Source organism: Anarhichas minor, unplaced genomic scaffold, assembly GCF_050575085.1.
Source record: "Anarhichas minor isolate MPS153535 unplaced genomic scaffold, ASM5057508v1 ptg000070l, whole genome shotgun sequence".
In the NCBI taxonomy this organism is placed as follows: Eukaryota; Metazoa; Chordata; class Actinopteri; order Perciformes; family Anarhichadidae; genus Anarhichas; species Anarhichas minor.
In genome coordinates, this window is record NW_027466516.1 from 225,001 (window position 1) to 247,588 (window position 22,588).

Consider the following 22,588-nt stretch of genomic DNA (forward strand, 5'->3'; position numbering starts at 1 on the left):
GTCAGAGCGGTCGGGGGAGTCGGCGGCAAGGCCCGGGCTCACATGCTGCTGATGGTTGTCTGGAGTCTTGGGGTGCTGGAACTCACAAGGCGACACTAAGCAGAGATCGACGTCATGTGGAACGTCTGAGATGAGGTCTGACATCCCGTGGATGTGATCCTCTGATCCACTAAGCCCATTAAGGTTTGATCCCAGAGGTAAGGCCATCCCTGTGTCTGAGTCTGCAGCATGTCCGTTAGAGTAGACGCCGTCTCCCACGGGGCCTTTGGGTGACAGCGCTTGCTCCAAAGAAACCGACAGGGATTCATCAACTTCTGTAGAGTGAGGAGAGCCCACCTCAGCTGGCATGGAGGTCTCGGTGGAGTCCGGCATAATGTCTTTGAAAGGACTGAGCGTCAAAAGACCCGACTGTCTATCCTGAGAGGACGTGGAGGTTTCCAGACCTTCCCTGAGGGAGCTCAGGTCGGAGGTCCTGTTGTCCTCAAAGCCCAGACTGGATCCTCTCATCCCGAGGACGCCGTCGTCACCTACACACAGAACATCTTCTTCAAGGAACCGATGGGAAGCCGTACGTCCTGCAAAGTGAGAGGCAGAGTTTGCATTGGAGACCTGGCCCGTCTCCACACAGCGAAACGTCTCTGGACTCTCTACTGTCGAGGTCTGGTTCCCATTTGAGTTGTTCCCATTGTTGTCCTCCAATCGAAGTCTTTCAAAGTCAGCCGTCATGTCCTCAGGTGTGGACACCTTTGAGCGATCCGCCTCCTTCTGGTTTTCCTGCTCTTTTGAACCTGGTTTACCTTTTGTCCCTAAAGAGGAAGTGTCTTTCTTTGGAAGAGTCCCTTCCTTTTTTAGACTCTTTCCAAAAGCTTTCTTTACTTCTGTACTTGAAGCTCCACTTGTTGCTTTCTTTGCTTCTCTAACAGGTCTGGTGGTTTTCACATCCTTCTGTCTGTCTTTCTTTGGTTCAGGTTTGATGTCTTTCTTTGCTTTTGTACTTAAAGGTTCTTTCTTTTTCTCGCCACTCTCTTTCTTGACGACAGCAGCGGTGACCTTCTTATCTTTCTTTTTCACTTCCTTTTTCTCTTCTTTTGACACATCTTTCTTTGGAACAAGCTTTTCAGTCGGTTTCGGTGGCTTTGATTTAGCATCTGGGTCCTTGAGTTTGGGCTTTTCTTCCCCATCTTTCTTTTCTTTAGGTGTGGTGTCACCTGCTGCCTTTGGCATCGTTTTCACCTCCTGTTTTCTGACATCCACTCGTGCGAGCTTGTCTTTCTGCAAGGCACTACTGGGTCTGAAGTCCTTAGACTGGGACTTAAGGCTTTCCCGACTCTCTGCTCGTTTTGGTTGTTTCTCAGGTTTGGATGTTTCTAGGTCCTTCAAACACACAACCGGATGTTTGAGGAAATCCAGATGTTTGAGTTTTTCAAGTCCTTCCAGAATTTTGGTCTGCGGCGTGCACCCTGGGAAGAGGACACGGACGATTCTTTCCTGAGGACTGGAAGGATGCCAGACCAGCAAAGCACAGATGGAAACAAGGCACGGTAGAGGAAGATCTGAGCCCTTAACATCGGATCCGTTATTTGGCCAAATCTGCATTAAAGCTTCGAGGTTTTTGCTCCCAGTGACTGGATTCAGTGGGTACAGCTCCAGGCGGCCCACTCCCATCTTTTGAAACAAGATAACTGGTTCTATACTGGGTCCGTTAGACCGGCTGAGAGGTTCAGGTTTGATGGAGAGTCTTTGTAAATTCTGCAGAGTGAGCGCCACCTGGTCACAACTCCGCAGCTCTCCTGGATCTCCTTGTAAGGACTTCAACCTGTGGGGAACATTGAGGAACACCACCCCGATCTCAGGGGAGATGAGGTTTTTCACCCGGTCCTCCTCAGTCTGAGATCCAGCAGACTCTTCCTCCTGCTCCGCTACCTTCCTCAGCAGCAGACTGTTCAGCCCGGGGAGATTGTCCACACCGACGTGAGTTAGGAGCACTGAGTCGATTCTGTCCAGGTGCCGAACCAGTTTCCAGAAGCAGGAGCGGGTATCTGAGCCACCGTTCACCAGGACGTTAAAACCGTTAACGGCAAAGAAGGCCGAGTCCCCCCTCCCTCCGGGGAAGATGTAGCAGCACGGCCGAGAGAGCTTCAGGAAGCCCACGGTGCTCGGGGGCTCCAGGAGGTCGAAGAGGGACTCGGGCTCCAGAGACTCGGACAGGTACTCCGTGAACTCCTGCAGACCCTCCATCTCTGGTAGGACGGGGGGCAGGTTGATCTGGATGTAGTCCTGCAGGTTGTGTTTCTCTAACTCAGAGTTCTTCCAAAGACCAACATCTGGACAGCTGAGGGTGAGGCAGGCATTCATCACCGGGTCTGTAGAACTCAACATCTGTCCAACCTTCAAACAGAGACAGAGACCATCAGGACCGATCACATCGATGCTCATGATCAATAATGAACTTTAATAAAGGAGCCTTTCTAGTCAACATCACACACACACTGACCTCCTCGTCCTCAAAGACGTGGATCAGGTCTCTGAGAGAGAAGCAGCCTCTCTGGAACACGATGTCTCCGGACTCTTCCAAACACTGACCGGCCAGAACCAGAAGTTTGTGAGGAGACGGATCACAGACGAGCCGCCGCACCTGAACATAACACACACACAGGAAACACATGAGGAAAACAAAGTGTACTTTTGTATTTAGCCAAGCAGGACTGTGCTAACAGCTAACGTTAACTAGCTCTCCTCCTGCCGATTCACTATGTAATGTATGTTTACTGAACATCATCCCACTGACTCTTCTCCGGACCCGCGTTAATGTTAACGTGGTTCCCTGAACAGAGATGATCTGGATCAGGTCCACACATGATGAACCAGACTCACTGTTCAGGGTTTAATGAAACACTTTTATTCACCTCGGAGCAGACGAAGTCATGAGCTGGATTCACAACAACCCGAGTGTCCAGAACGTCTCCGCGGTGCTGCAGAGTCCTCTGTCCTGCAGGACGAACAGAAAACGTCAGGTCACAGTATGCTAGCAGCTAACCTAGCAGCTAGTTGAGCCACAATCAACCACAAAGAGAAGGAGCACAAACTAACATCTGGAAATAAAATAAAGCCTGAACATCCTCTACAGAGCAGCATCTTCACTGGACACCCCCCCAGACCTATGGGTCTCCTAAGAGCAGAGGACCAGGATCTGTTCGGCTCGGATGTTATTCGTCACACTACACACTCTTTTTGAGGTCACACTACACACTCTTTTTGAGGTCACACTACACACTCTTTTTGAGGTCTCACACTCACACACACACACACACACACACACACACACACACACACACACACACACACACACACACACACACACACACACACACACACACACACACACACACACACACACACACACACACACACACACACACACACACTTTTGGTGATGAACGTGAATAAATCCAGTAGTATGAAGGAGATGTTTTCACATGAATATAAACTAGATACAATGAGCTCAAAGGATTGTGGGAGTTTTAGGAGCCCAGAGGACACGTTCATCCTTTAATATCTGCTGAACCAGGTACTCGGGTCTTAAAGAGTCCTTCAGACACACAACACTAACAGGTGTGCTTCTCCTCACCTGGGACATCCTGCGACAGGAAGGCCGAGTGTCTCGACACGAAGAGTTTCAGCTGCTGGTCCAGAACAGAGACGTCCAGGTTTACAGGCCAGCAGCGCACACCTGAAGTACACACATAGACAGGTATAAGTACACACACCAACAGGTATCAGTACACACATGCACACACACACGTATCATTCATAATCTAAATGTCTCATTGGGCCCTGAATGCATCTCGTGTGTTGTGTTCACTGACATCTGTTTGAGTAATAATCAACACAACCTGTCACCGTATTATGGGATGTCTCCAGGCTGCATTATTCATCATGTTCAACCAGCAGCAGACTGGTTTGAACTGGTCTATTGGTCTGAAGAGTTAGTCCCTCTGTGGTTCCTCCTTCCTCTGTCAGATAAACCATTTCCTCCTTCCTCGGCAAACAGGAAGCTGAAGATATTTAGTAACACCACTTCCTCTTTGTGTGTCACACAGAACATTACACCAGCAGGAAGAAAACCAGCTGAACATCAACACAAACCACTAAAGCCTGACCATAGCCTGACAGATGAAGAGCTAAAAACACGTGTTCATGCAGAACACATATGTGCCCTGCATTAGTTTACTCCTCACAGAAGTGCTCACCTAAAGGTAAACTCCCTCTTGTGGCTAAATGGGTCAATGACACTTGTCTTCGTTAGCATAGCATAGCCATTCATCAAATGGGTCAATGACGCTTGTCTTCGTTAGCATAGCCGCTCATCAAATGGGTCAATGACGCGTGTCTTCGTTAGCATAGCCGCTCATCCACCAGTTTAGTCTGCTGGTGTAGTTGCCATGGCAACAAGTGTTAACTGATGTTAGCCTACTTTAGCTTAGTTTAATAAAAACGAGTAGCCATACTATTACAATTCGGCATTTTTTTACTAAACCAATTACAACTACCAACAGTCATACCTTCAAGGACCTTAATGCTTTGTCACATATTGTCAAATAAAGGCTAAACCGCCGCAGCACCTCTCCCACACAGTGGCACAACTTCCCGCAGCAGCGGAGCTTGCAACAGGAAGTGCCTCTACTAGCTGCCGCTTACACATCTTGAGCCCTTTCTCGCGGACGCCATCGCAAGGACACTACGCTGCGTTCACTGTGGAAGTGTGAAACGTCAGATATTAAAGTGTGGTAGTTGAACGGCCCAATATGGCATAGTTTATTGCTCTTTTACTGTGATTGGTGTCAAGTAGAGGCTGAAACAGCGTAATTTTTTTTACTTCCAATCACTGAATATGGTGTATAGAAAGTGTTGAATCATAATTCTCGCGGTGCCCACGTTATCTGAAGGCAACGTGGTTGAGGAAGTCCTCAGCCTTCTTTGTTATGCTGTCACTCATGATGCCACGCCCCTCCCAGCTGATGCCACGCCCCCCCACGCTAGATCAGGGTCAAAAGTCTGAACTGAAAAAAACGACCTGAAACCGAAAAAAAAAAAAAGTTTGAAACTGAAAAATATAAGACCTCAAATATCGAAATATATATATGAAAGTGAAAAAAAAAATGTATTCAAAAAAATTCCAGAACTGAATCAAAATTATATTCAACCCAAAAAAACTTTTCATTCACTTACTTTTATTTTGAATACATTGCTGTATTTTTCAATATTCAAGAACACAACTTGAACTTTCAGGTTCAGATGAATACAACTTTTCTCCCACTCAGCAGGTATTGTATTCATATTAGTTTGTTTCTGTACTTCTGCTCTGGTTTATGCTCTTAGATGCTTGTTTAAAGGAGATTATGTTGAATACACTTATTGTAAGTCTCTTTGGATGAAAGTGTCTGCTAAATGACTGTAATGTAATGTAGAACACATGATTAGCACATGTGGAACACATGATTAGCACATGTAGAACACATGATTAGCACATGTAGAACACATGTAGAACACATGACTAACAGTAAACAGAAGGTGTTATATTCTACTGAGGTTCTACTGTTCCTGATGGACTGACATAAGTTTACATCTTTAGTTTGATCATACAGATTTTTAATAAGACTCTGGTCTAAACTTCTAGTTTGTTCTGCTGATCAATAGTTGTGATCATTGATTAGTGATCATCAGTAAACTAGACCAGTGTGATAGTTCTACTGGTTAGCTACACTAGATAAACTGCTCCATGTGAATCAGCTTTATTTAAACTGGTGACTTATTGATTATCAGTCGATCAGTTTTATGAGTAAATGAATGTGAAGCGGATCAAATCAAATGTTTATTAAAGTTTCTGTGTTTGGACCGTTAACAGTCAAGCTTGACAAAATACTAAACATCCGGTGAGAGGGGATTTTCAAAATAAACGCCTCCTCAGAATTGAACAATGGTGCAACTTCTGACTGTATTATTAAGTGATTACGATTTTAAAAAAGGAAAATACAAATTGTATTTTAAAGGAAAAAAATGGACTCACGTTTTCTGTAAATTATGTCTCAAACACATCCGGATGTTAAACATCTACTCATCCTAACCTGACAAGAGCTTATTAAAATAAACACATTATAATAATATATAATACGTGTCCTCGTGTAACATCGTGTTTAATAATAAATATGATAAATGTCCCTCTGAATGAAAACAGTCTGACTTTAAACTAGAGAACAGCAGCTAGCTACGTTAGCATGCTACTTGGTTAGCATGCTTAGCAAAACTCGTCTTTTTAATCCCGATAAATGGTTCAAGGTTTTATTTTTACCGGTTTAAATGTGACCGACAAGAGACAATAACCTGCACGGACGTTTAGTTCACGGTGTGGAGTGAAACCGAACAGGGAGCCACTTTTATAGGGTTAACAAAGTTAGACCCAAGTTATCTTACTGTGAAGGGCCCCACTGACTTCCGGCCCTGTGTTCACGTTACCATCTCCGGTAACGGGTAACTTTACCAGAACTCACCGGAGTCTATCTGCCGCTCCAGTAGACCAGCGGGCCGCAGCGAGCCGACCACTACGAGCACCGAGTAACTGGGAGAAGAACCGGGACCGCCGCTCCGCTCCTCCGCTGCTGCTGTTGCTGCTGCTGCCGCCATCATGGTTTGGACCGTCCACTAATGACGTCACCCAAACACAAGCCCCACCCCGCTGGTACACAAGAGGCGGGAAAATGTTTTTAATTGGCATAGAGGTCGACCAATCAGAGAGAAGAACTGAGCAGCGTTCACGTGCTGCTGAGGAGAAATATACCTTCATACACACCACAATAATATGTAATAAAATATGTTTAAATATATGTCAGCATGTATTCTGTGATATCCACGTTGTTTTGTAAAGCGGATTATTTTTTACACAATTCATATATTAATTTGTTTAAATAAATACGGAGGATCAACAGTTTCTCCGTGGTATTTCCTACAGTTGGCTCAGTACATGAACGCAGCGTGGAGCGTCATCCAACATGGCGGACGTCAGATGTGGCTTCTTCGTGGAGAAAAAGAAACGTTTCTGTAAAATGATCGTCGCGAGAGGAAAAATGTTCTGTGGAGAGCACGCGACCATGGTGAGTTCGGGGACAAAGACAACGTGGTAATAACAGAGACCATGATGAGTTCAGGTACCCAGACAACGTGATAACAGAGACCGTGGTGAGTTCAGGGACACAGATAACGTGGTAATAACAGAGACCGTGGTGAGTTCAGGGACACAGATAACGTGGTAATAACAGAGACCCTGGTGAGTTCAGGGACACAGATAACGTGGTAATAACAGAGACCGTGGTGAGTTCAGGGACACAGACAACGTGGTAATAACAGAACAGCTGATCAGTGAGTCTGAAGTTTAAACTTTGTTAGTTCAACAGTTTAGAGACAAAAACAGGTTTTTCAAAGTAAAACAACTTCGGTTATCCTCCTGGAGTTTTGATGAAGAGTTATCTTCCTCTTCCTCGTGGTGAAGCTGAACTGACCTGATGTTTAATAAAACTCAGTCTTTACTTTTTATTCTTCTTCTATGCTTCTGTCCACAAAAGCGTTTTTTTTAAATATTTGGTTAAAAGTTGTGATAGAATCCGAATTTAATATATTATTTTCCCGCCATAATAAATCTTTATTCTTGTAAAGACTTACATTTAAAATGAGTCAAGCTGTTAGAATATTTATCATAAATATGAATATTATATAATCTGTCTGTGGTTGTTAAAGCTTCTTTATTTATAAATATCAATAACTTCTGTTAGATAAACTTTATTAAACACGTTTAATAAAGTTTATTTATATATTAACCCAGTGGTGGTCCGTCAGGGCCTGCAAGGCCTTCTCTGCTGGCCGAAACACAATCACAAAGTTATATCTATTTTATAATTTAATAATTGTTCTTAAATACACTACATGTATTATAATTTATATAAATATTTTCCCCATTATCTTATGTTCTCATTGCACAGCTACTGTCTTCCTCAGTTGCTCTGCTTCCAGTGCAGCTTGTTTTAAGTAGAGCTTTTATCCAATCAGATCTCACCTCTGTGTCTCTAGGTAAGAACAGAGGCCTGAGGCCTGCAGACTCACAAGTGAATCCATGTGCAGTTTAAGTGAATGGGGATGATATTGTTGATTGTCATAGTGTTCAACCAATCAGATCTTTAGTTTGACATGTTGGGCGTATTCTTTGACGTGTCAGAGCTGCTAGCTGGACTATACGTGCAGCTCAGTGTCCAGGTGCAGCTCTGCAGTGAGGTGCAGCGTGTGCTGTGATTGGTCAGTGGGCGAGTACGTGACTATTGTCAAACTTAACTTAACATCAGAGCTTAGTCGGAGGAGTGAGAGTTCAAATTGAAAGATATGGAAGAAATTATAAAATGTTTAGGGGTTTGCTTGGTGTAGTTTATTTATTTTTTTACCTGCTTTGTTTTTTTTATCACTCAATGCTGAATAAGGAGGAGAAACAGATTTAGTGGCGGAGTTACTGACAACGCCTTTCTCAAGAAAGACATTTCAGGAAAAGCTGGACATCGTAAGAAATGGTCAGTCAACCTCAGCTGGCAGCCTGACTCAGCCAGGAAAAGGATTTGTACGAACGGTGTTTCTTGCTGACAGCGTCGGAGAAGCGTTGCACATGTTATGTCTGAATGTGTTTCATTTTAACTGAGCGTCTTGGTGTTTGGAGCTACGCTACGCTATGCTACGCTAACCTGAGGACACCATAGCACGGCAGGACACTAGCTACGGTGCTTTTGAAACTTTTGGAGAGACTTGAGTGGATCTACAGATCAACAAACACATTCGCAGGGAAACAGCTCCACAACCGCGGCCCGGCGTGCGGACTGGCAGAGGAGGGATCCCGGCCCCACAGCAGACCGGCGAAATACAACTGGGGAGGCTCGACTGTCATCACTGGCGTCCATGAATCGAGAAGCATTCTTACTGGAACTGAAACGATGTACCGTACAGCCGTGGGATTAAACTCTTTAACAAAGAAAGGAGGATGGACTTTGTCTTTAAGTGAACAGCCTTTGGTAAATTAACTGCGTTTGTTTTTTTACATCTGCAGTCACGTTTCTACTGTTCATCTGTCTATCGTGTGGTTTTTATGAATAATATTTGAATGGCTCGTGCTCTTGTGTGGTGGAATGCGTGGATCCACTGCAGCTCTGCTGGATTGATGCGTCATCATGAGGTTATTAGGAGGTGGTTCACCTGGAGTAGGACAGCACAGAAGGCCCAGCTATACAACACACGGCCCGCCACTGAGTTATTATCCTGTTGGTTCAACAGTATGTCTGATCAATAATCAATAACCTCACATTACAAGTACTACCACTACTTCATGTACTTCATGTATTTTATGTACTTTCTGTACTTCCTGTTTCAGGAGGAAGGAGGCAGCAGGAGGATTCCGTGTCCTCTGGACCCTAAACAGTGAGTATAGTAATATAGAGTATACATTATATTGTGAGTGACTTCCTGTTTGTGAGTGACTTCCTGTTTGTTTGACTCTTCAGCACCGTGAGTGAAAACAAACTCGAGAAACATCTGAAGAAATGTAACTCCAGAGAGAAAGAAAAGCCTGTGAGTTATTATTATTATCATTACTACTATATATATATACACACACACACACACACACACATATGTGTATCACACAGGGTGTGTTTTGTGTCTCAGTGAGTGTTTGATGTGAATCTGCAGGTTTATTATGTGGAGAACATAAACTCTGGATCAGCTGACGGAGAGACGCTCCATCAGGTAACATCTCAGCTGAAGGAGTCACAATAATAATATTAATCTTCATCATTGTAATAATCTTGCTGTCGGTGGTTCAGGTGAGTCTGTCTGAGAGGAGCCGGACCGAGTTACAGTCTCTGCTGGACAAACTGAAGACAGCCGTCACAGGTGAGTTCCTCCTGAAGCAGGTGTTGTTACCTGAGAGCTCTGACATCATCATGTTGTTGTTGTTGTTGTTGTAGGACTGCAGTGTGATGTGGAGGACAGTGTTCTGTCTCATCCTGTCCTCCAGGAGGAACTCAACAACCCAAAGAACGGAGACTCCGCCCACAAACACCTGAAGCAGCAGGTACACAAAAAAAGAACTCAGCTGAGTCCTGAGCCAGGATCAGGACCCAGGACTCTGAGTCTGAGGTGATCCACGTTCATACAGGTGCACATGGAGGAGGTGGAGCTTCTCTCACCTGTCAGCTGTGTCCAGTCCTCTCTCTTAGGTCACCTGGAGGCACTGGGGCTGCTGGGAAGGGGGCGGTGCTTCGTGGAGTTTGGAGCCGGTCGAGGGAAACTGTCTCACTGGATCCACGAAGCTCTGAAGACCCGAGACCACCTGCAGACCTGCGACGACCTGCAGCTGCTGCTGGTGGAGCGCTGCAGCACCCGCTTCAAGGCATGAAAAACCTCACTACTCCAGCAGACCAGCAGAGGGCGCCAAAACCAGTTCTAACCCCAAATACAGCCGTTACACCTGTAGAATGATTGATGATTTATGAGGTAAATCAGGTCTGATCTGGTCTGTTCTGGTCTGTTCTGGTCCAGGTGGACGGGAAACATCAGGATACTGGAGTTCAGTTTGAGAGGCTGCAGGTTGACATTCAACATCTGGATTTAAGTAAGAGACTAACATCTGGAGAGTCTGGTGATTTAACTTAGTTCTGGTTTGAGTCTTCTGACTGATGTTTTCAGGTAAAGTCCAGCTGCTCAGACAGAGGAGGCTTCCACTGGTTGGAGTTGGAAAACACCTGTGTGGAGCAGCGACAGGTGAGAGCAGTCCTGTCCTCTGATTGGTTTAAAGAATGCTAACTCAGCTGGCCTTGTCTGTCTCTGGTCTCAGATCTGGCTCTGAGATGTCTGTTGGAAACACCAGGACTCAGTGAGGAGGGTGAACCACCACCAAAACGCCTCAAAACCTCAGAATCAGCTGATGCAGCAGCACTGCTAGAATCTAGTCCTGGTTCAGACTCTGGTCCCGGTTCAGACTCTGGTCCCGGTCCAGACTCTGGTCCTGGTCCGGTGCTGGGCCTGGCAGTGGCTCTGTGCTGCCACCATCGCTGTGAGTGGCGTCATTACGTCGGGCAGCAGTTCTTCCTGCAGAACGGACTCGGAGCGGCAGACTTCTCAGCTTTCTGTCGGATGTCCAGCTGGGCCACGTGTGGACTCAGACCGACCAATCGGGACGGTCCACCTCAGGGTGGGACCAATCAGAGAGGAGACGTGGAAGAGCACGACCTGGCGGAGGGGACGGACGCTGTGAGCGGGTAAATATTTGACCTCTGACCCCCTCGGTGCAGAAGTTTAACCTCTTTATCTGAATCTGGTTCTTCTTCTCTGCAGGTTTCTGTTGGCGGACGAACGCGAGCAGGTCGGTCGTCTCTGTAAACGTCTGATTGACGGCGGAAGACTCGACTTCCTGAAGACGAAAGGATTCGACAGCAAACTGACTCGTTACGTAAACAGTCAGGTGACTCTGGAGAACGTCCTGCTGACCGCCGTCCCATCAAACTGAGACGTAGAGACAGACTACAGACGACTATATACTGACTGACTAAAGACGATACAGAAATCACACAAGCTCAACCTGAGTTTCTACGAAAGTATTTTTATTTGGAGTTAACATGAACATGTGTTTGAATGTTTGATTATTTTGTATTAAAATGTTTTGACTTGTGTTCAGTCTGTCTGCTGATTTAAACATTTATATAATAACTTCATGAAGAACGCTTCATAAATAAGAACCTACTGTGTGGAATCTAAAAACAGAACATTAAGTGTTTTCAGCATTCAACAGATTTCATCCACAAACAGAAATATGAAAGTGAACCCATAAATACATGAACACGTCTTTGATGTGAATCTCTTCCTTCACTGGTTCTGCAGCCGAGTCGTGTTCATTAGTTTGATGAGTCGTCGTTCGGTTCTGAAGCAGAAACACGTCAGTTATCAGTTTCAATAACAATCAATACATTTACATTATAAATCATATTTATTGTTGTATTTATTTTTATTGAGGTTCTAATGAGAGATGCCATCCAGGTGCATTGTGGGAAATGTAGGATCCAGTGCTTTTAGTCTGTTTTTTGCGATAAATGACTCAATACAGTTAACGATTTAAGAAGGTTGAAGTTAGAAATGAATGATTGTAAATAATTTACTTTTAACACTTTTTCTACATTTCAAACAAACATGAAAGATAAACATCTCAATAAAGATATAATTAAAGATTCTCAGAGGAAACTCTTGGTTGTGTTTCTTTGTTTTGATGTTAGATTATAATATATATTATATATATATATTATATATATATAATATATATATATTTATATAAACATATATATATATTAGTGCTGGGCAACGATTACAATGTTTAATCGTGATTAACCTCATTGTTATGCACAAAGTTCAATAATGAATTATAAAGTAGTGTATTGTGCACTTTTATTTTAAAGTGCTGCTCTATGAACTAAAGGTGAATAACATTGTGTGTAAACACTTTAAACACATCAGGTTGTTGTTAGCAGCAGTGTTCTCTTCACACAGCAGCAGTTCTATCTCTTCACTATCTGTGCTCAGTGTGTGACTGTGTGTGAAACGTTCCACTGCTGTGCAACAGGAACATGTTTCACACCTTTCATCTACATGTGTGTGTTGTGTCTTCATGACAGTCAGAGCATGTGATGCAGCTCTACTCTTCATCACTATGATGCTGTAACTCAGAGGTGATGAAGGTGACCCAGCTCTACTCTTCATCACTATGATGCTGTAACTCAGAGGTGATGAAGGTGACCCAGTGATGTCCAGTAGTCTCCAGTGAGAGCAGCAGCTGCTGCACGTTGTAACGGCGTCGCTTTAGTCGTCCTCTCCTTAAACACAACTCGTGTGTTCTTCTGGTGACGGTGCGTCTTGAGGCTCATACATGACGTCACTCGTTGGGATCCTAAAGCTGCGTTCACACCAAACGTGACGTGAACGCACCTTGAGAACGTTCCTCAGACCGACATCTTCCACAACACTAACCTGCAGTTTGTCTCCACTTCTCTGTAGCATCTGTTAGCTTCCCAGTTAGCAGTCGACTCCGGGGCGGATCCGCCATTCTGTCGCACTCAGTTCGGCCATGCGCACAGGATACGGGCGACACGGAACAGTTCAACGGAGTCTGAAGACTTCCTCCACTGTTTGTTTGGGTGATTTGCTGCATCAACGGTGTGTGTTGCATTTTTTTTAAAACTGCGTTAACGCGCGATAAAATAATTGTCGGGGTTAATGAATGAATGCGTTAACGCGATAATAACGCGTTAAGTTGCCCAGCACTAGTATATATAGATGACACAAAGAACAGGGCTCATGAAGTGATACTAACAGTGGACTCAGTGCATGTTGAGCACAGCCGACGCTCTCTTTCTGGACTCCTGGATGTAAAGCTGCATGAACTCTCGTCCAAACATCTCTCTGTCGTCCTCGTCGTCCTCGGCCTTCGTCTTCCTGCAGGACAGCCTCACGTCCAGAGACAGAGGGTTGTCCCGGAAATTCACAAACCTGCTTCAACAGAAACATCTGCTGAGTCTGAGAGACGATTGATGGTTTTAACTGTGATGAACAGGAAACATCTCCAATACTACAAATATGAATATTATCTGCTTCTGTGTGTGAGGACGGACCTGAAGACAGACAGACCTGAAGACAGAGAGACAGACAGACTGACCTGAGGTTGGACATGTCCTCCATCAGTGGGGGGATGTCTGTGAGTCTGTTGCTGCTGAGGACCAGCGTGTCCAGACTATTCATGCTGCTGATGTTATCTGGAAGTTTCTCCAGTTGGTTCCTCTGCAGCCACAGAGTGTGCAGTGTCTCCATCCTGAGGACAAACGGACCTCAGTGTTCATTGGCTGATGGCAGAAGGGGGCGGGGCATCAGATCATTCTTTCCCCCACCTGTGTATGTCTTCAGGTAAGTGCTGCAGTCCGTTTCCTCCCATGTCGAGCCACTGGAGCACCGGCAGTCCGACCACGCAGTCCGGCATGCAGGTGAAGTCGTTCATGGACAAGTCCAGGTGCTGCAGCTTCTTCAGGTTCCTGAACTGTGGTTCAGAGAACAGACCTCAGATCAGCTGGATCATAATGGGTTCATGAATACAGGTCTACAGGACCTGGTTCTTTGGAACCTGAATGAGGTAGTACCTGGTCTGGTAGCTGGTTCAGGTCCCGGTTCATGGCCAGCTCCAGTCTCTCCAGACTCTCACAGCTGCTCAATTCTTCAGGAACAAACTGGATTCTGTTGTAGCTCAGCAGGAGCTCTCTGAGCCGAGTCAGCTTCCCTGAGACCAGAACCAGATCAAAAGAGTTCACAGAGACAGAACTGTACTAGAGGACAGGAAACAGGTCTACAATCCTCAAATCTGTGTTCCAGTAAGAATGTAATAATGATTTTTTATCTTTAGTAGAAGTGGAGGACGTACTGACCGATCTCTCTGGGGATCTCTGTGACCCCGTTGCGGGACAGATCTAGAACTAAAAGATTCTGGAATCTGGTGATGAAGTGAGGGATCTTCTGCAGTCCGGTCCGGTGGATTTGCCACTCATGGACCTGACTGAGCTGGACCAGACAGCCCGGCAACGTCTTGAGGAAGGAGAGCAAAATGAAGATATGACCACAACGTAACATCAAGTCCACGTTGCACAGAGTCCACTTCACCTGTCGGGAACATTACCTTCCACTCCTCCTGTTCGATCCGGAGGATGAGCCGTCCGTCTTCTGTCTGCAGCTTCTGTTTCAGCTGAGCCAGAACCGCCCGGTCCTCCCAAACCCCAACACTGAGTCTGAACCAGGACATGAACCACATGGGACATGACAGATCAGAAAGACCAACACTCAGTCTGAACCAGGACTTGAACCCAGTGGCGGGCCGTGCATTTTATACCTGGGCCTTCACTGCTGTCCTGCAGCTGAAATACCACCTTATAACCACATGATGGCGCCACAGCTACGCTTATTATTCGTTTCTATTGTGTAACAATACAAGTATTCGTATTAAACTGTTCGGTACGAGGCTTACGAAACAAACAATACGTTTGAATAATACTAGTGCATTTGGAAAATGCAGAAGCTTAAATTGTGGGAAATATAATGTTTTCTGCACTCACGTAGGAGACAACGGGCTGTGACCTCTGAACCCGGAACCAAAAAAAACAGCTGAGGCACCGCACGTATTCTGGGAGGCTACGCTAACTAGCTTAACGGGAAAACAACAGCAGCAACACGCATTCTGCTGCACACTGGAGGGCCATTCAGATATTAGATGTAAAGACAAATACAGTTGACTTAAAGACAAACTCCATCCTCCTTTCTTTGTTGACTAAGAGTTTAATCCGGTTAAATCCCAACTCACTAATCTGTTTCTCCTCCTTCAGCCATTGAGTGTTAAAAAAACAAAGCAGGTAAAATAATAAATAATCTACACCAAGCAAGATGCTAAACATGTCATAACTTCTTCATATCTTTCAATTTGAACTCTCACTACTCCGACTAAGCTCTGATGTTAAATTAAGTTTGACAATAGTCACGTGCTCGCCCACTGACCAATCACAGCACACGCTGCACCTCACTGCAGAGCTGCACCTGGACACTGAGCTGCACGTAATGCTGACGTACTTGTAGTCCAGCTAGCAGCTCTGACACGTCAAAGAATACGCCCAACATGTCAAACTAAAGATCTGATTGGTTGAACACTATGACAATCAACAATATCGTCCCCATTCACTTAAAGTGCACATGGATGCACTTGTGAGTCTGCAGGCCTCGGGCCTCTGTTCTTACCTAGAGACACAGAGGTGAGATCTGATTGGATAAAAGCTCTACTTAAAACAAGCTGCACTGGAAGCAGAGCAACTGAGGAAGACAGGAGCTGTGCAATGAGAACATAAGATAATGGGGAAAATATGTTTATAAATTATAATACATGTAGTGTATTTAAGAAAAATTATTAAATTATAAAATAGACAGTCACTTGACTGTAAACCTTTTTATTTCAGATTTCATTCTGGTCGGCGTTTACATCCTCAGGCCTGTGTGAGTGAGGCGCTCAACACCTGGCTGAGCAGATCACCAACATGGAGCACAAACACCCAGACTCCCTGCTCATTGTTCTTGGGGACTTCAACAGAACAAACCACAGCAAAGAACTGCCAAAATACAGACAACAGATTAAGTGTAGCACCAGGGACAAAAATACACTGGACCACTACTACTCAGTACCCCGTGCAGCTCTGGGACTCTCTGATCATTGTCTGGTTCATCTCCTCCAGACCTACAGGCAGAAACTAAAATCTGCAAAGCCTGTGGTGAAGACTGTGAGGAGATGGACCAACGAGGCAAAGCTGGAGCTACAGTCCTGCTTTGTCTGCACTGACTGGAGTGTTTGTGAGGCTGCTGCTACAGACCAGGATGAGCTCACTGACACTGTGACATCATACATCAGTTTTTGTGAGGACATGTGTGTGCCGACTAAAACCTTCTGCACATTCAACAATAAACCTGGTTCACTGCTTCGTCGGGTTAAGGAGGAGGCCTACAGAAGTGGGGACAGGATCCTGTACAACCAGGCCAGAAACACACTGACGAGGGAGATCAGGGTAGCAAAGAGGAGCTACACTGAAAAGCTGGTGAAAAGGTTTTCAGTCAACGACCCCTCGTCAGTGTGGAGAGGTCTGCAAGTACTCACCAACTACAGGAGACCATCCCCCCCCCCCCCCCCCCACTGAGGACAATCACCGACTGGCTGACGACCTGAATGTTTTCTATTGCAGGTTTGATAAGCCTACCCTCACACCCCCCACCTGCCCCATCATCATCAAACAACCATCTACACCCCCTGCCTCCTCCTCACCTCTCCCAACCAACCCCCCACCGGCACTGAGGATCTGTGAAGAGGATGTGGGTCAGCTCTTCCACAGACAGAAGATCAGGAAGGCACCAGGCCCAGACAGTGTGTCCCCCTCCTGCCTGAAAGTCTGTGCTGACCAGCTGGCCCCCATCTTCACACAGATCTTCAACCGATCACTGGAGCTGTGTGAAGTCCCCTCCTGCTTCAAACGCTCCACGATCATCCCGGTCCCCAAGAAACCCTCCATCACAGGATTAAATGACTACAGGCCCGTCGCCCTGACGTCTGTGGTCATGAAATCCTTTGAGAGACTGGTGTTGACCCACCTGAAGGACATCACAGGGCCCCTGCTGGACCCCCTGCAGTTTGCCTACCGTGCAAACAGGTCGGTGGATGATGCAGTCAGCATGGGACTGCACTACATGCTGCAACACCTCGACTCCCCAGGGACATACGCAAGGGTTCTGTTTGTGGACTTCAGCTCAGCGTTCAACACCATCATCCCGGAGATACTCCAACCCAAACTCTGCCAGCTCACTGTGCAGCCTCCACCTGTCAGTGGATCACTAACCTCCTGACTGACAGGACGCAGCAGGTGAGGCTGGGAAACACCACATCCAGCACCCAGACTATCAGCACTGGAACCCCAGGGATGTGTGCTCTCCCCACTGCTCTTCTCCCTCTACACCAATGACTGCACCTTAGAGGACCCGTCTGTTAAACTCCTGAAGTTCGCAGACGACACAACGGTCATCGGCCTCATCAGGGACGGTGATGAGTCTGCGTACAGATGGGAGGTTGAACAGCTGGTCCTCTGGTGTTCAACAAGCTCAACACTGTGGAGATGACAGTGGACTTCAGGAGGAGCCCCCCAACACTGCCCCCCCTCACCATACTCAACAACACGGTGTCTGCTGTGGAGACCTTCAGGTTTCTGGGATCCACAATCTCCCAGGACCTGAAGTGGGCCCCCAACATCAACACCATCAGGAAAAGGCCCAGCAGAGTTTGAACTTCCTGCTCCAGCTCAGGAAGTTCAACCTGCCTCAGGAGCTGCTGATCCTGTTCTACTCCACCATCATCCAGTCTGTTCTCTGCTCCTCTATCACTGTGTGGTTTGGATCGGCCACCAAACAGGACAGGAACAGACTGCAACGGACTGTCAGGTCTGCAGAGAGGATCATTGGTTCCAGCCTGCCCTCCATCCTGGACTTGTTCACCTCCAGAGTCAGGAAACGGGCTGGAAAGATCTCTGCAGACCCCTCACACCCTGGACACAAGATGTTCAACTCCTCCCCTCTGGTAGGAGCTACAGGGCTCTGTACGCCAAAACCACCAGACACAGGAACAGCTTCTTTCTGCCATCACTCTGATGAACAATAAATAAGTCATACTGCACTACTACCTCTGTCTGCACTATTGTATTTTATATATATATATATATATAATACTTATATTGTATATAGCTGTTAAATGTCCTTGTTTTTTCTTATATTTCTCTTCTTTATTGTATATATTTCATGTGTGTGTATGTACGATGAGAGTAATGTGTAACCGGAGCACGCACACATGAACAATAAAGCTGATTGTGATGAGTGGACGGACACAGAGGTGCACACTCACTCACTCACACACAGCCAATCTCATAATCTCCCTGGCAGAGATAATACTACTAATAATGTGCAGCCATGTTAAAGTTAAAGAGCTGCTATTGGCTCAACACGTCACCAGCTTCATCTGAACACACAGACGTCTGACCTGCCGGTGGCCCCGCCTCTGGTCTTTCTCTTCTGCTCGTCTTCCTCCTCCTGGACCCTCCTGATCCTCGTCTCCCACAGAGCTTTGATGGAGCTCACCGAGCTCACCACGCCCACCATGATGACCACTTCCTGTCAGCCGAGTGATGTCACAGCGCACAGGTAGGATGACCACTTCCTCCCTCTGAGTGTCCTGTTGGTTTGTTGAAAAGAAAAGACTTTAAACACAAACATACCATTTCAAATCATTGATTCAGTTCTAAGTAAATAAATTATTTGGTATTAGTATGATATAACCTAGAAAAATAATGATTTAGTATATTTATGAAAGAAAGAAAATGTATATAATATATAAGTATATTTGCTATTTAATACAACATTCACAGTTGTAGTCTTTGTGTGGTACAGTTGGAGTACAGCTGTAGGCTCCATGTAGTACAGTTGTGGTAAACAGTAGTACTGTCAGTATTATTGTGTCAGACTGGACAATAGACTCAGCTTCGACCAGCACAAGAACAACATCTAAATAAATAATTGGTTTCCCAACACTCAGCTTCTCAGAGCTCTACAGAGAGGCCACTGCAGCCTCAATGGAACCAGCAGCTCACCCTGCTCTCCAGAAGCAGGTCCACAGGTCTGAGGTCCAGAAGGGCTAGCTTCAGGAAAAGCCTGATCCCTGTAGCCATAGCTGCCTTCAACAGCTGTATCACACTGTAGTACTACACAAAGACTACAACTGTACTACACAGAGACTATAGAGCTGTACTATAACTGTACTACAACTGAACTACAAGTACACAGAGACCACAACTGTACTACACAGTTGTGGTACAGTTGTGGTAAACAGTACTGTTGGAAGTATTGTGTCGGTCCTCAGCAGCCGTCCTCCATGCTGTGTCTCTTCAGCTGAAATCTGACCTCAGATCTGCTGGATAATTTTAGCCTCCAGGTCACATGACCTCTCTGACACAATGATACGGTCACATGACGGGGGGGGCGACTTCCTCCATCCTTTTCTTGTGTTTGGTCACCAGACTCATCGCTCTGGTTAAGTTGTGTCATTATTTATGAATAAAACACAAACTCTCCACTTGTTGAATGTTTTCATGTTGAGGCCGTAACAATAAATACACGTGTATCTGTTTAATAGCTTCTATTTAAAGTACAGCTTATATTTATGTTCATTCAGTTCATGTTGATTTTTCATCTTTGTTTCATTAATAAATTGAGTTTTAAACTACAGCATCAGATTTTACTGCTTCACACATGAATCAGTTCTGATTAACATTGAAATTAAAACCTCATAAATCACATCATTTATTGATTTGATGGAATTAATCTTTGTTTTAAAGGAGCAGTGTAGAGAATGTAGTGGTGAGGTGTTCCTCCTCCTCCCTCAGGTAACATGAGAACCTGGAGAGGACCAGCTGTATGTAGACATTAAGGACTCATTCTAATGCGGTTCTTAGTTTCAGTTGATTATACACTGATGAAAACATAGTTATGAATACTATATTATATTTATGGGGCAGCAGGGTGGTGTTGAACCCGTTGCATGTTCTCCAGTGGTAGTGAGGCTTTTCTCCGGGTGTCAAACCATATTTACCGGTTCTTTCTGCCGACATACTCGCAACTGATTAAACGGACCACACCATCAGAAAGAGTGTGGACAGATGAAGCTACAGCGGCTCTACAGGACTGTTCTGAATGTACAGACTTGCACATGTTCAGGGATGCTGCCACTCAGGAGAATAACATAAATCTGGAGGAATATACATCAACACTGACATCATATATCAGACCGGTCACTGTCGGTAGTGGGTTAGGGTTAACCCTAGAACAGACTGGGTTAGGATTAACCCTAGTACAGACTGGGCTAGGATTAACCCTAGTACAGACTGGGCTAGGATTAACCCTCGTGCAGACTGGGTTAGGATTAACCCTAGAGCAGACTGGGTTAGGGTTAACCCTAGCACAGACTGGGTTAGGGTTAACCCTAGTACAGACTGGGCTAGGATTAACCCTCGTGCAGACTGGGTTAGGATTAACCCTAGAGCAGACTGGGTTAGGGTTAACCCTAGCACAGACTGGGCTAGGATTAACCCTAGTACAGACTGGGTTAGGATTAACCCTAGAACAGACTGGGTTAGGATTAACCCTAGTACAGACTGGGCTAGGATTAACCCTAGAACAGACTGGGTTAGGATTAACCCTAGTACAGACTGGGCTAGGATTAACCCTAGTACAGACTGGGCTAGGATTAACCCTAGTACAGACTGGGTTAGGATTAACCCTAGTACAGACTGGGCTAGGATTAACCCTAGTACAGACTGGGCTAGGATTAACCCTAGAACAGACTGGGTTAGGATTAACCCTAGTACAGACTGGGTTAGGATTAACCCTAGAACAGACTGGGTTAGGATTAACCCTAGTACAGACTGGGCTAGGATTAACCCTAGAACAGACTGGGTTAGGATTAACCCTAGTACAGACTGGGCTAGGATTAACCCTAGTACAGACTGGGTTAGGATTAACCCTAGGACAGACTGGGTTAGGGTTAACCCTAGAACAGACTGGGTTAGGGTTAACCCTAGAACAGACTGGGCTAGGATTAACCCTAGCACAGACTGGGTTAGGGTTAACCCTAGAACAGACTGGGCTAGGATTAACCCTAGCACAGACTGGGTTAGGGTTAACCCTAGAACAGACTGGGCTAGGGTTATCCCTAATCAACTTCAACTTTCCACCAGGTTCAAACGCTCCCAAAAATACAAAAAGCTACGTTTCTTTTTTTTTGTTTTACATTTAGTCGGTCGCTAAAAACTAAAACAAAGCAGGAAGAGAAACATTCAACCAACACCAGAGATTATTCACAGGTTCTGTAACAGTCTTCATGTCAGGATCCCGGTCTGACCTGTTGTGAGTTGCCTCTGTTTCCCCTGATCTCCTCTCCTCATGTGTTATGTCATTCCCCTGTTTGTTATTGTGTGCCATGTGCTCTGTGATTGTCCTCTGCCTCCAGACACCAACCATGGCCACACCCCTGATTAGTGCACAACTGCGGACACTCCAGCTGATTACCTCCCGCAGGCTGACACGCCAGACTCAGATCCCACTAACCATTCCCCTGGCACTAATATCAACCCTGGTCCTGCAGTCTGGGGTTGTCAGTTCGTACCGTCTTTCACCCGCTTCAACCCCGTACCGTCTACCACCGTCATTCCTTCCTGTCATTCTGTGTCGGACCAAGGGATCCACAGAGGTGATCCTGCCTGCACTCCGGTGTGGTTGCCCACGGGTACCACACCGTCAATCCTGCCTTCTGTACAGCGTAAAAATAAAGTCTATTCTGTACCTGAATCCTGTCTCGTGGTCTGCTATCCTGTCTTGAACTCCCTTGACACTTCAGTATAGACGGGTCAGACCACAAGGGGGATCAGGTCTACAGATAGACCTCTTTCACACCAGCCCAGGAACCAGACTTCACCAAGAATTCAGCTTATTTACAAACTTCAGTTTCATATCATGAACGTTGAGACTCAATTTACAGGTGTTGAGCTTCATTTTTACACAAAACATTTTAGGATCCGATTGCCTCATAATCCACCATGATTGTGTTTCACTGTAATTAAGTTTGGTGCTTTTTAAAGTCCTGTGATCTTTAGCTTCTAAGGTCAACAGTGTTCTGACACTCCAATGTAAACACATAAAATATATATTTACTGATATTTTGTGAACTTTGAAGCTTAAGAATTCTACTCAGTAAAATAGTATCTGAAACACAATTTGTGACAAATAACCAACCTAATATATTGTAAGTGTTTCTTTAATAAAGTTAATTATACTCAAAGTAAAGTCAAAACTATTTAAG

The 22,588-nt window shown here is 45.5% G+C and overlaps 3 protein-coding genes across 7 annotated transcripts in view; 1 reads left to right on the forward strand and 2 right to left on the reverse strand.

The window, feature by feature from the left end:
• map1sa (microtubule-associated protein 1Sa) overlaps positions 1-6,687 on the reverse strand; it is a 9,720-nt gene extending 3,033 nt beyond the window's left edge. Inside the window, exons 1-5 of the mRNA XM_076079062.1 lie at positions 6,549-6,687; positions 3,629-3,730; positions 2,907-2,989; positions 2,495-2,635; positions 1-2,388 (exon numbers count right to left, since the gene is read on the reverse strand). The exon at positions 1-2,388 is cut by the window's left edge and continues 535 nt beyond it. Coding sequence (XP_075935177.1) covers positions 1-2,388; positions 2,495-2,635; positions 2,907-2,989; positions 3,629-3,730; positions 6,549-6,684 — 2,850 coding nt within the window. The 5' untranslated portion in view covers positions 6,685-6,687. The remainder of the gene's footprint in view (positions 2,389-2,494; positions 2,636-2,906; positions 2,990-3,628; positions 3,731-6,548) is intronic.
• Positions 6,688-6,843: 156 nt separating this feature from the next.
• Positions 6,844-11,753, forward strand: trmt13 (tRNA methyltransferase 13). Of its 4 annotated transcripts, none has more exons than XM_076079064.1 (12): positions 6,844-6,858; positions 7,007-7,148; positions 9,455-9,501; positions 9,585-9,651; positions 9,772-9,828; positions 9,906-9,975; positions 10,050-10,156; positions 10,289-10,474; positions 10,624-10,696; positions 10,771-10,845; positions 10,919-11,342; positions 11,419-11,753. In XM_076079064.1, the coding sequence occupies exons 2-12, from the start codon at positions 7,047-7,049 to the stop codon at positions 11,588-11,590; spliced, it is 1,380 nt and encodes a 459-aa protein (XP_075935179.1). In that variant the 5' UTR covers positions 6,844-6,858; positions 7,007-7,046; the 3' UTR covers positions 11,591-11,753. The 4 variants fall into 4 exon arrangements, with proteins under 4 accessions (XP_075935179.1, XP_075935180.1, XP_075935181.1 ...); XM_076079065.1 differs by lacking the exon at positions 6,844-6,858 and adding an exon at positions 9,232-9,356 and having other exon boundaries at positions 7,056-7,148; XM_076079063.1 differs by lacking the exons at positions 6,844-6,858; positions 7,007-7,148 and adding exons at positions 7,866-9,098; positions 9,232-9,356.
• lrrc39 (leucine rich repeat containing 39) lies at positions 11,670-19,597 on the reverse strand. 2 transcript variants are annotated; one of them, XM_076079068.1, is made up of 8 exons: positions 18,719-19,597; positions 14,789-14,897; positions 14,541-14,697; positions 14,259-14,395; positions 14,013-14,158; positions 13,784-13,936; positions 13,442-13,617; positions 11,670-12,001 (listed from the first exon to the last, which is right to left on the reverse strand). In XM_076079068.1, the coding sequence occupies exons 1-7, from the start codon at positions 18,835-18,837 to the stop codon at positions 13,449-13,451; spliced, it is 990 nt and encodes a 329-aa protein (XP_075935183.1). In that variant the 5' UTR covers positions 18,838-19,597; the 3' UTR covers positions 11,670-12,001; positions 13,442-13,448. The 2 variants fall into 2 exon arrangements, with proteins under 2 accessions (XP_075935183.1, XP_075935184.1); XM_076079069.1 differs by lacking the exon at positions 11,670-12,001 and having other exon boundaries at positions 13,527-13,644.
• Positions 19,598-22,588: the final 2,991 nt, after the last annotated feature.

Excerpts from the sequence above, each read along its gene's own strand:
- trmt13 (XM_076079064.1), top strand. The coding sequence starts at position 7,047 with ATGGCGGACGTCAGATGTGGCTTCTTCGTGGAGAAAAAGAAACGTTTC. Across the intron at positions 10,475-10,623 it reads GCTGCAGCACCCGCTTCAAG|GTGGACGGGAAACATCAGGA; the intron begins GCATGAAAAACC and ends GTTCTGGTCCAG. Across the intron at positions 10,846-10,918 it reads CCTGTGTGGAGCAGCGACAG|ATCTGGCTCTGAGATGTCTG; the intron begins GTGAGAGCAGTC and ends CTCTGGTCTCAG.
- lrrc39 (XM_076079068.1), bottom strand. The coding sequence starts at position 18,837 with ATGGTGGGCGTGGTGAGCTCGGTGAGCTCCATCAAAGCTCTGTGGGAG. Across the intron at positions 14,898-18,718 it reads AGAGGCGGGGCCACCGGCAG|ACTCAGTGTTGGGGTTTGGG; the intron begins GTCAGACGTCTG and ends GTCCTGGTTCAG. Across the intron at positions 14,396-14,540 it reads AGAGATCCCCAGAGAGATCG|GGAAGCTGACTCGGCTCAGA; the intron begins GTCAGTACGTCC and ends TTCTGGTCTCAG.